Source organism: Glycine soja, chromosome 6, assembly GCF_004193775.1.
Source record: "Glycine soja cultivar W05 chromosome 6, ASM419377v2, whole genome shotgun sequence".
NCBI classification, from domain to species: Eukaryota; Viridiplantae; Streptophyta; class Magnoliopsida; order Fabales; family Fabaceae; genus Glycine; species Glycine soja.
This window is the reverse complement of record NC_041007.1, coordinates 9202086-9214293: the sequence shown is the minus strand read 5'-3', so window position 1 is coordinate 9214293 and position 12208 is coordinate 9202086. Positions and strand designations below refer to the sequence as shown.

The 12208-nt window shown below is 33.9% G+C and overlaps 2 protein-coding genes across 2 annotated transcripts; one reads left to right on the top strand and one right to left on the bottom strand.

Moving 5' to 3' along the window:
- Positions 1 to 474: 474 nt before the first annotated feature.
- LOC114415408 (UDP-galactose transporter 1-like) lies at positions 475 to 4839 on the top strand. The gene is made up of 5 exons (XM_028380083.1): positions 475 to 863; positions 2143 to 2392; positions 2495 to 2702; positions 3642 to 3873; positions 4470 to 4839. Exons 1-5 carry the CDS (start codon positions 753 to 755, stop codon positions 4704 to 4706), a joined length of 1038 nt encoding a protein of 345 aa, XP_028235884.1. The 5' UTR covers positions 475 to 752; the 3' UTR covers positions 4707 to 4839.
- Positions 4840 to 5385: 546 nt separating this feature from the next.
- On the bottom strand, positions 5386 to 7017 carry LOC114415409. The gene is made up of 3 exons (XM_028380084.1): positions 6407 to 7017; positions 5871 to 5992; positions 5386 to 5728 (listed from the first exon to the last, which is right to left on the bottom strand). Exons 1-3 carry the CDS (start codon positions 6776 to 6778, stop codon positions 5569 to 5571), a joined length of 654 nt encoding a protein of 217 aa, XP_028235885.1. The 5' UTR covers positions 6779 to 7017; the 3' UTR covers positions 5386 to 5568.
- Between the last annotated feature and the right edge of the window lie 5191 nt (positions 7018 to 12208).

Below are 12208 nucleotides of genomic sequence, written 5' to 3'. Positions count from 1 at the left end.
ATAAATTTCTTCATATAATACTGATAAAAAAAGAAAAAAAATACATAATGTTCAACGATTGATTAAAATTAGTTTGTACATAAGTTAAAATAATTTTCAAAGAAACTAACAATAAATTAGCTTATACATAAATGTGAAAAGATTATTTTATTTTATTTGCTTATAAAGAGCTTGTATTTTTTAGAATAAAATATTATTGTCCATCATTATTTTTATAGGTAGGAATTAAACATAATATAAAAAAAATTAACACTCACGTTTTAGTTAAAGCAACACTTTAAAACATTGATTAATAAATAATAATAATCTGAATGAAACTTGCAATTTGCATCCAAACAAGGAATTGAATTAATTAGTACTGCAGTAATTACTTATTTAGAAAGTAGTATTGAAAAAGTGGGGGAATGTTGATGGAGAGGCAGATCTTGAATTATGACCGAATTGACCCCAAGCTGGGAGGTGGGAATAGCGTGGGACCGACGAAGCAAAGCAGATAGAAACATAAAATTTCCATGGCGTGACGGGGGAGAGAGCCAAATCGAACTGAAGCGTTTCGAAATTCATTTTTTTTCTAACATACTTAAAGAGAGAGAGAGAGAGAGAGAGAGAGAGAGAGAGAGGGGTTGCAAATTCCATGAGAGCAGAAGAGGTGCCTCTTACTCGTCTCGTCTTTCACCGTTACGAGTGAGTTCGACCCCTCCTCTTGCTCTTCCTTCTCTTCTCTTCTCATATCAAAGCAATAACCCTAGAACATGGAAGAGAGCTTCGTTTTCCAGTGGAGCGTCATCAGATCTCTCTTGTCCATCCTTCAGTGGTGGGCGTTCAATGTCACCGTCATCATCGTCAACAAGTGGATCTTCCAGGTTCCTGTTTTCTCTTTCTCCTTCTCCTCCTCCTCCTTCTATTTTCAATTTCGAAATAATCACCAATTCGCCTTTTGTTTTCTAATTCGCGAGATTTGTTTTTCTGTTTACGTTGATAATTTGTGTGATGTCGTGGGTTTTGTTAGATTCCGCCGTTACTATGCTCGACACTGATGCTTCGTGTGTAATGAAATAGTTCGAGTGTGGTTTCAGAATACAACTGCCGTGGATTACTGTTTTTTTTGGAGTATTTGTGTTGATTGCTATTTTCGGCGTTGCGTTTTGATTTGTAGAATTTTGGTTGTTTGACGAAACCTTTACTGTGCGTTTCGATCGAGTTGTTTTGTGTTTGAAATGGCGTGTGAAATTGATGATGAAAGTGATTCTTCTCTCAAAATTAATCAAAAATCAAACGTGATTCCATTCCCAGCCGGTTCACTGGGCTAGGTTGCAATTCCAAATTCGTGTTTCGTTACTGATCTGCGTACTCTTCAGTTACTTCTAACACGCACGTTGTAGGTTTCTCTTAAATTCTCAAGTTATTGGTCTGGATTTGATTTTCTCTTTGGCCGAGATTTAAATCCATATGTTCTTGTTTTTCGTGCATTTGAGCTGAATTGCTTGTTAACCATTGCAAAATCCTTCTGTGTTTAAATCTTGGATTGTGTTGTATGAATTTAAACAGCTGAACTAAAACGTGTAAAATCTTATAACTCTCATTTAACTTTCCTACTGTATAACATATCTTAGTTGATTTTAAAATGAATTAAAATTAATCGTAACAGGTGGTAGGTGATTAATTTGTGAACAGTATTTGTGGCTCTAAAGCTTCTAGAAGTGTATCTTTTTTTTTTTCCCATGGAGATCGGGCTTTCTCCTGGTGTATATATTGTACAAGATTCAATTATGTTTTTCGCTGGTCAGAAAAGGTGTGATGGTTTTCTTAGGTTTTATCCCTGGTTCTCAGAACTCCATTTGGAAGGGAGTAATTTTTAAATATTCATTTCATGATGAGTGATGACATTGATGTGTAGATTTTTTTTTTTCTTTTTTATGTGGAGTAAATGATTGTGATCTCCAGATTGTTTAGATCTTTTATGTTTGTGTTCCATCTATAATGAAGAAAATATCTGACAATCTTTACAACTTATTGCACAATCCATATCTGTGTATTTAGCATTCATTCTTACTCACCTTTGTTACTCAATCATCAATTCATCATATTATAAACTTGTATGGATTATATAGCAAACACTAACATTTTTTTTTTTTGTTACAGAAATTGGATTTCAAGTTTCCCCTATCAGTTTCTTGTGTCCACTTTATCTGTTCATCCATTGGAGCTTATGTGGTAATTAAGTTGCTGAAGCTTAAACCACTGATAACTGTTGACCCTGAAGATCGCTGGAGAAGAATCTTTCCAATGTCATTTGTGTTCTGTATTAACATAGTTCTGGGGAATGTGAGCCTACGATACATTCCAGTTTCTTTTATGCAGACAATAAAATCATTCACACCTGCCACCACAGGTAGGCTTATTAATCGGTGTTAACATTTCTGCCACATATTTGCTACCTGCTTTATATTGAGACTTGAGGATATTTACATCTGATATTGGTGAACTGGCACAGTTGTTTTGCAATGGCTAGTGTGGAGGAAGTATTTTGACTGGCGTATTTGGGCTTCTCTTGTACCTATTGTTGGAGGGATTCTTCTCACATCTGTAACAGAGCTTAGTTTTAATATGTTTGGATTCTGTGCTGCCTTATTTGGCTGTTTGGCTACATCTACAAAGACTATTCTTGCAGAATCTCTTCTGCATGGATACAAATTTGACAGGTACCATCTTTTTTTATGGTTCCATTCCCTTTGTTGTTATTATCTTTGTATTTCTTTTTTTCCTTTCTCCATTTTTTCGTCTTTCTGGACTTCCCAGTAGACTTTCCACTTCCTAGTTATTTCCATGCCTGTAATACCTATTTGTTGTGGAATATAAGTTTTATCTCATTCATTGCAGTTTTTATTAACTTTTTCTCCAATGTAGAGCTAGAAAGTATTCTGTAATTGAGCTTCCAAAAGAAGCAATTATATATAGAGTATGAAAATCTTCATTGTTGTAGGCTTTTAGCTAAGCGGTATGCCGTAGCATGTATGGAAGCATTTCTGACCAGTATCCATTATGACACCAAGTTTACAACGATGTTTCTTGAGTTACTTTGTATTTGTTTGCTTCAAAAGAAACAGAAAAATGTTGTCACTGGCAAACTGGTGATATTTTATTTTTTGGGGTATTTGAAAGTTTAGAGGCTTTAAGTGCTTTCTTTCTAGTTTGAGAGATGGAAATGCCTAATCAAGTGGCCAAGAATCATCGATTTCGGAGGGAAAATGAATTTAGGAAGGATCCGATCCCAAGTGACATTGAATCAGTTGGGGGTATAAGCGCTGCTATTTCAGCAGTTGGTGTTGGAGGACTGAATGCCAGTCGAAAGGCGCATCTATGACTTAATACCTATTCATATTCCAAGGTTGGGGGCATGCCTCAAGACTCTGTAAGGGCTTTACAGTGGTACTTGTAGGTGACCTACTGATGAAAGTGTGCACCAACAGGAATAGCACCCAATACGTTTTTTTTTTGTCAATGTCATTTGATCTTGTTATTCCTTGTATCTTGGCTATGCTATACTTTGTTCTACTGGGTTCTTGTCTTGGTTTCTCTGAATTGCTTTGCCATGACTTTTATGCAGTACACATGCTAACTTTTATTTTCATGTATCTCAGCATAAACACAGTTTATTACATGGCACCTTTTGCAACCATGATCTTGGCGGTTCCTGCCATGTTACTTGAAGGCAATGGAATCCTTGAATGGTTAAATACTCATCCATATCCTTGGTCGGCTCTCATCATTATTTTTAGCTCTGGGGTGTTGGCTTTCTGTCTTAACTTCTCCATTTTTTATGTGATTCACTCCACCACTGCTGTAACATTTAATGTTGCCGGAAATCTTAAGGTGAGAACTACCCCGCATAGTGCTTCAACCATCATGAAAGGCAATTGGTTCAATTATTGTATTTTTAGAAACTGCCCATTTTTTTTCCTACAAGAGATGCCTTTCTCCCCTCTTGCATTTTGTTTCACCTTGATTTAACACTTGCTCTCTAGTTTCATTGAATTTATTTATTAATATTCATTCTTCGACTTTGCATATTAGTCACCAATGGCCTGTTTGTGTTGTTAGGGTGGCATAGTTGGTTTTGTTAATGGTGAAACAGAACTATGATATATTAAATCATACTCCCTCAATTTCATTTTATTTGTGACTTTTGGAATATTTTTGTGTCTCAATTTTTTTTATCACTTGGAATATCAAAAAAGTATTAATTACTTTTTTTCAATAATACCCTTATTTATTGATATTTTTTCACCTACAATAACACTCATTAGTTCTTTTCACTGTCTATAATGAATAACAGCATTTTAGTTAAACAACATTGTTTTGTTATGGTGATTGATATAATGAATCATTTTCTTAGGATGTACTTATGCATTAAGACAAACAAAATGAGACGGAAGAATGAATTAATCAGAATCATATTTTTTGTGCAGGTTGCAGTTGCCGTCCTTGTTTCTTGGCTGATATTTAGGAACCCAATTTCGTATTTAAATTCTGTTGGATGTGCCGTGACTCTTGTGGGATGTACATTCTATGGTTATGTGAGGCACAAACTCTCCCAACAGCCACAAATCCCAGGAACTCCTCGGACACCCAGGACTCCCAGGACCCCTCGTAGTAAAATGGAGTTGCTTCCTCTTGTAAATGATAAATTAGAAGATAAGGTCTAGTTCATTTAGCTACATGAGGTTTTAAGCCTTTTGAAGGCAGTAATAGCGATAGGTACAAATACATTAAAATAACTTCGGTTATTTATTGTTAGATTACCCCCGAAATCTTTAATACAAGTTTTTTTTTTGTTAATTCTCCTTTTCTATTTATCCCCTCTAGCGTAGAGTGCTTTTTTGTCTCCATTTGGCTTTCTATATTCCCCGTTTGATTGTATGCACTGTAAACACGGACGATTATTGTTAATTTATTGTTATTTTTGAAAGTGCAAAACGAATTCCTATAACAATAATTTTGACAGATTAACGTTTATTGACAAAATTGAGGGCGAGCCCTGGTGCAGCGGTAAAGTTGAGCCTTGGTGATTTGTTGGTCATGAGTTCGAATCCGGAAACAGTCTCTTTGCATATGCAAGAGAGTAAGGCTGCGTACAACATCCCTCCCCATACCTTCGCATAACGAAGAGCCTCTGAGCAATGGGGTACGAAGTTTTTAACGTTTATTGACAAAATTGTCTGTTCCTATTTAAACGCGAACAGTTGGTGGAATTGTCTACTAGTGATTCGACTGCATGTAATTTTACAATACAGGGAGATTTTAACGTTATGCTGGAAATTAATGCTCACTGACAATGACTTTTTACTAGCTCTATAACAGAACCTACTAATGAAAGAAATGATGTATTGTTCACAAGCATGGACAATTTGATTATTTTACTCATAGTGACATTAGTACACGATATAGTTAGAACTAGTTACAGAGTGATATAGATTATAGATGACGATGCAAATACTAAGGTTAATTTTACCATTTCCCCATTTATCCCTTCGAAGGTCTAAACTAGCAGCAACTAAACTTTTCAATCTAAGCCAAAAGCCAGAAGTTCTTCTGCCACCTAGTGCTGATAAGGTATCCATTCGTGCCCTGGCTTCTTTTCCTCACTCCAATTGTCAAGCACTCTGCTTTATTGATGCAGAACTCCACAAACTCCTCTGTACTACTGCTTCCGTTGCTTCCACAAAGACTGCAAAAATAGTGATTAACTTGTTAAATTGCAGACACTGAATCGCTTAAAAACTGAAATAGAGAAACAAGAAATTTTAAAAATTGATATCAGAGGTTGAAGGTTGCTGATTGCAGTTGTGTATAGATGACATGAAACTCACCAGCTAAAAAGAGAAGATGGCTTCTTTTGGCCCAGTACCAGGACAGAGACCTCCAGCTTCTTTACTTGGCTCATTACAGTTGCCAGTTTTGGCCCTTGGATTACGAGCGCTTCCACTTCCACCTATGTCAGACCATATAACCTTATCAGTAACTCTCTTTTTTCAGAACAACATAGGAAGAACCGTGAAAAGAAAAGGCTGAAGCATCTGAATAGCTCTCATGATTTCTCTCTGAAAAGTGAGAATGAAAGGGGGACTAATGCAAGAAGCCAAGACCGTTTGCCATCCAAAGAAAAAAAAAAGCTGGAAAAGAATTAATAGCAAAAGAAACATTGTTAAAAGTAAAAAAAAAAAAAAAAAAAGAGAGAGAGAGAGAGAGAGAGAAAGGGAATGGGAATGGATTTCCTACTGAACATCATTGTAAAATCATAGAACTGTTTGAATCAAGATCTACCAAGCACAACGACTACATCATTGCATGAAAGGAAAGTGTAAGAAACACATGAATATCCTTGGCGCAAACATAACCAACTTACCCCTGGCTTGCAATCTTTGCAAAGAGACCCAAGATAATTAACAAGATAAGTGGAGCAAGAAGATTCAGGAGCCTTGTGAGGAGGCACAACGTGAAGCAGAGTCAAGGAATCACCCTTGTTAGCAACATGAGTGAGTGCCCATAACATTGCATGCTTGGAATGCGAAGTGTCATCAACCACCACCATCACCCTCTTCCTCCCCACATTCCCCTGCATCATGTTAAACCCTTCCATTAGATTCGCACTTGTCTCACACCCTCCAAAGCTCACTCCCCAATCACCACCACTACTATTATATCTTCTCTCTTTCCAAGCCTCCTTTTTTGCACTTAACTGCCTCAAAAACGAAGCCGAAGAAGAAGAACTGAGCATTGAACAATGAACACTAGATTTATCCAACCACAACACAAGTGTACTATTATTATTACTAGAAAAAGTGGGGTGTAGGGTGCTAGAGTGTAGCAGAGGTTTTGTTTGACAGATTACTATAGCTAGGAAAACACACCTGCTAGTTCCTAGAGAGAGAGAGAAGAGAGAGAGGGTGATGTGTGGGGGGATACGTGATGCAAAATTTGCGAAGTTGGGGGCTTTTATTATTTTTTTGCAAAGATTAAAGTGCCACGGGAATCTGTGGTCTGTTTTGTGCATGATGCAAAAATAGGATCTTTTGTGAAATCTTTCTCATCTATTCCAGAATCTTTTGTACCATTGTAGTAATGCTTGTTTTGTCATGATAAATTGAATCGTTAAGTATTGTCTACGTAATAATAATACTAAAGAACATATTACCCATAACATATGATGGGTTGCCTCATGCCACATGATGTAAAGTGGTCCATCAAAAGACTTATCCTCAGCTCTCAATTCTATTAGTCAGTATATATAGATAGAATCGAGATTTTGGAGGCAAATTCTTGGATCTAAAATGCAATGTTTGCAACTTCACATACATATTGATACTGTATTGTAATCTTATTGTGAAAGAACTTTGATGCATAAAAAAATGTTTGTATATGGTTTTAAAACTTAATTATGATTAAGTTAATGAACAGTGCATCGAAGAATTACCCGTAAAAATTATGTTAAATACGAAAAAAGTACTGTATTACGTATTTCAAATTGACATTTATTATTTGAATGAACAATTCAAAGTAGCTCTCTCCTGAACTCTTACATTATTACTATTAGGAGGTGGATATAAATGCAACTCAGTTTAACCAAAGCAGTGTCCTCAATTTAGCTTGCCTGGGGAATAGTATGAGTGTATTTACTATTTATATTAAATTTCTTCTTTTTTACCAAAAATATTATTTTTTTGGAATTAAGAGTGATAAACATTTCTTTGAAAACGATTAGAAAAACAAGAATTCTATAATTGTGCCTATCTGTGGTGCTTTAACTCTGTACTAGGAGTAAAGTTGAAGATGGGGATGATTTTAAGCTTCAACCATTTGAGCAGGAAGCTTCAGTGGGATAACCTCACCTTCCAAAATAAAATCGATTGATTGTCTTAGAGATCCGAGCAAATAGGCAAGGGAAGTCATTAATGAAACAATTAAGTTTTGACATGAAGAAAATACTAGAGAAACATATAAAAATACCGACATGTAAGTACTAATTAAGGATTGGAAATGTGGTTGTATTTCTCCTGTTACCCAATAAATGAAATCCTAAGCATTACGAAATTGGTTTCTCTGTTCCTTTTCAAGCTATTCTCTATTTCTTTAAAACGACGTTTTTTTTAGAGTTATGTTAACATTTAAGACAACTCTCAAAAAAGATCATTTTGAAGGGACAACTTGAAGACACTTTGAAAAGGAACAAAAAAAAACCAAATTCAATATTTACTAGTATAATAAAACTCCAATATCACACTTTTGGCATTGATATAAGGAAGAATTGGATGATTTAAATTAGTACGGTATAATCAAACACAACTAAATGGGAGCATAAGAGGATATACAATGTATAAAATGAATTGTTTATTTTAATTTGGGTTTTATAATTCTATATATATTTAAATATTTTATATTAAAATAAGTGTTTAATATTTAAAAAATATATTATTTATAATAAAAAAATATTTCTTATATAAACAATCATGTCATCTACTTTTAAGAATAAAAAATTTAAATATTATTTAAAATTAAACAAAAATTTTTATTAGAGATCCTCTGATAATACCCTTACAGTAAAAAAAAAAATAGTAGACTAGTATTTTTTCATTGCACAAATATTTTTTTTCAATAAAATAACAGTTTCTTTACTTCTCATTCACTCGTCAGTGGTCACGCAGCAGTAAGAATCCTGACCTGACAGGCTATAATAATAATAATCATAACATATTTTAAAAGATTAAAATAATGGGATGGTTTTATTTATTTAATATGATGAGTTATTTATTTTATGCATATAAAGGCAAGGGTGTCAGAAAAGAATAGGGACCCTCGTGAATTGGGTTTTTTGTTTTGTATGGTTTTGGAAGGTGAGTGAGTGCTGTGCAGTGTGCTCACAACGCAGAAGTTCGTACCTCCAAATTATTGCTCCCGTATAGCTCGCTGAACCAACTCAACTACTCAACTATTCATGATACTCTTCTACATTATTACCATTCTACCCTTTTATTTCTTTCTCCATTTTTATTTTCAATTACGGATTTAGTTTCCTTATAATTTAATTCACAAAATTGATCCTGAAAGTTCGATTTAGACGTTGATGTTAATCTTAGACGTTGATTGTCACGTGTCAATATCACGTATGACTGCCACGTGTCAACGTCTGAGAAATTTCTTGTAAATATTTCATTTTTGTATGTAAAATTACACTTTTAATCCCTCAGTTTCACTCCAATTTCGATTTTGGTCTCCTTATAGTTTAATTCACACATTTAGTCCCTCAGTTTTATAAATCTCTTTACAAATTATTCCTACAAAATTGGTCTTTTGAATGGTTTAGTCACTGGTGCTAGAGACATGGTAGGTCTTGATAAATCTCGCACTTCTTTTTCATCGCAAGTTTTTCACTCACTTGGAATCCAGAGAAAAATCACTTTTTGTCTCTCTCCTACTTCCAGGATTGTTCAACTTGGGAAAGTGGCGCATGAATCCCAACATGGGTCTGAATTTTTCAGATCTCTTACTTTAAGAGGTTCTGTAATAACCTCCTATTTTTTTTCTTCTTTTTTTGTTCCCCCATGCAGTATTATGTGTATACGACTGCTTAAGTGGCCTATGTATGACAATGATATTTTTGTTTGAAATTTGAAATATAACTTTTCCAGTAATGAAATTTGACTGAATTTATAAAGGGATTTATAAAACTGAGGGACCAAATGTGCGAATTAAATTATAAGGAGATCAAAATTGAAATTGGAGTAAAACTGAGGGACCAAAAATACAATTTTATCTACAAAAAATGAAGTCTTTACAGGGAACCATGCAAACGTTGACATGTGACATTGACATGTGGCAGTCACACGTGACATTGACACATGACCGTCAACGTCCAAATCGGGCTTCCAAGACCAATTTTATAAGGATTTATAAAACTGAGGTCCAAATTTGTGAATTAAATTATAGGGAGACCAAATCCAAAATTGGAGATAAAATGAGGGACCAAAATTATAATTTTGCCTTCACAATTGAATTGTTTTCCCTCCTAAGTTTAATTATTTAAAGATGGAAGGGCCATGTGGTAATTTGATTTTCAGGTTGCATTAACACTATTTTCATGACAGTATATCGTGTTTGGAAACTCGTTGACAATGAAAAAATCACATTTAGAACATGAAAGCTATAATTATTAGTTCTTGAAAATTGGATCAAACCACGAAAAATCATATCTGAAATGTGAAATAAAACATACTATTAAGTTGTTGGGTCAAATTTAATTACCTTGGACACCATTCTGACCCAATTCATTATTCACATTTTTACTTGTTAACGTATAGATCTCGAAAGCCCTAAAAATCAGATGCTAAAAAAATCTCTACAAAACCCTAAAATTGTGTAAAGTTAGGATGATTAAAGAAGATCATCCTTATTTATTGAATATGATTGAGCCAAATATCTAAAACTTAATCATTTTATGCAGTAGAATGTCCGAGCCAAGGTTAAAAAGTCCAATTGTCCTTATATGAGCCGTCTGTTTTCTATGTTCGATCGATCTACTTTGGACCATTATTCAAGTTGTATATTGGTTTAAAATTATAAAATTGATTTTTATATGTTTTAGCAAAAGTCACATGTTTTAATATAATTGTGTTTTATATTAATTTAGACGCATATTTTGATTACATTTGATAATTTAAAATTAATTTCATTAAAATTAATTCTACAATCTCTTAATTAAACCAACACTTAGTGCAATAAACGCCAAAAAGATTATGTGTCACTGAGTTAATGCATGAACTATGTGCTGTCATTACTTATATGTATGTAGGTGATTAAATTTGATTAAAATATGTGTTTAAATTAATTTAGTTGTGAATTTTATATATTAAAACTTATGTCTTTTTCGAAAGGATATTAAAACTTTTGTCATATTATGTGAAGTTAATTTAAAAAATAAATCAAACTCTCCTTATTTAAGAATATTATTTTTTCATCATCCGTAAATAGTTTATTTAAGTGCTTAAGTAAAATATTAAAAGATATTGTACTAATAGTATGATTACCAAAAAACATTATGTGGGTTGACGAGGAGACGGATTCAAAAGTGGTTAACCTTAGATTTGGTCAGCTAGATAGCAAACGGTGATGAGCACGAGTTATTTTAAGTAATTGGTTAGAAATTTGAATCCTTACTCGTACGTATGGCCTTATTGGAAGGGACAGACGCAATATATTCTCCATAAGGATGCTCATCAATACAAACATAACCGAACACCTCTTATGTATATGTATATGATAAATTTACAAATTACAATGCATGGTAGGGTTGAGAAGCACATTCTGATTCAGCAAATAGCAATATACTACTACACTACTACGTATATATATAATAACGTTAAATGGCAGTTAAGGGAACATGAGAGCATGTCATTCATTAAAATGAGTATTTAAATGAGCAACAAATAGAGTACAGACGAAATAGCGTTCAGCACTTGAGCCTGAGTCTTCGCAACTCGTGAAGTACTATAATAAAAATGGTATCAATCTTCTTTCATCATAAACATGCAATACGACACAGTATATATGTCTTTCTCAATTGATCCTTACCGGATCCTGTCCTTCCTCATCACGATATTCATCTCGAATTAGATCTTATGAAAGAGAACTAGACAAGGTTTTTTGATAACCAGGATCCACGTTCAAAAGTAGTTTCCATGGGCCATAGTAAACATCGAACAATGACAAGCATATATCTCATATTGGATAACCTACATTTCCACCTCAGTTGGGTAGAGAGGACTTAAAAATAATACCAGACATAAAGGACTTTTCATTTGTTATTTTGGGAATCATTCCCTATTTCACCATGTGTTTATTATGGGAGTGGTTAAACATAATCAACACATGGTAAGGACCAATCACATAAGCAGAATGTCCTCTCGAAATATATTTCTATATTGTCTCAACTTTTAAATACCAAAAGAAACCTCTCGATTTCATGAATGATTTTTTTTTTCTTATGAAAATCTGCTAACAATTTTATTGGCTTAAATCATAATTATTGGAGATGTACTCAAACACTTTAATTGAAAGTGACAAAATGGAACATTCCAATCTAATTTAACTCTTGCCTTCATTCCGAAAAAAAAAAAGGTTATGTTAAGAGTCACCTATAGTTGACTTAATTAAT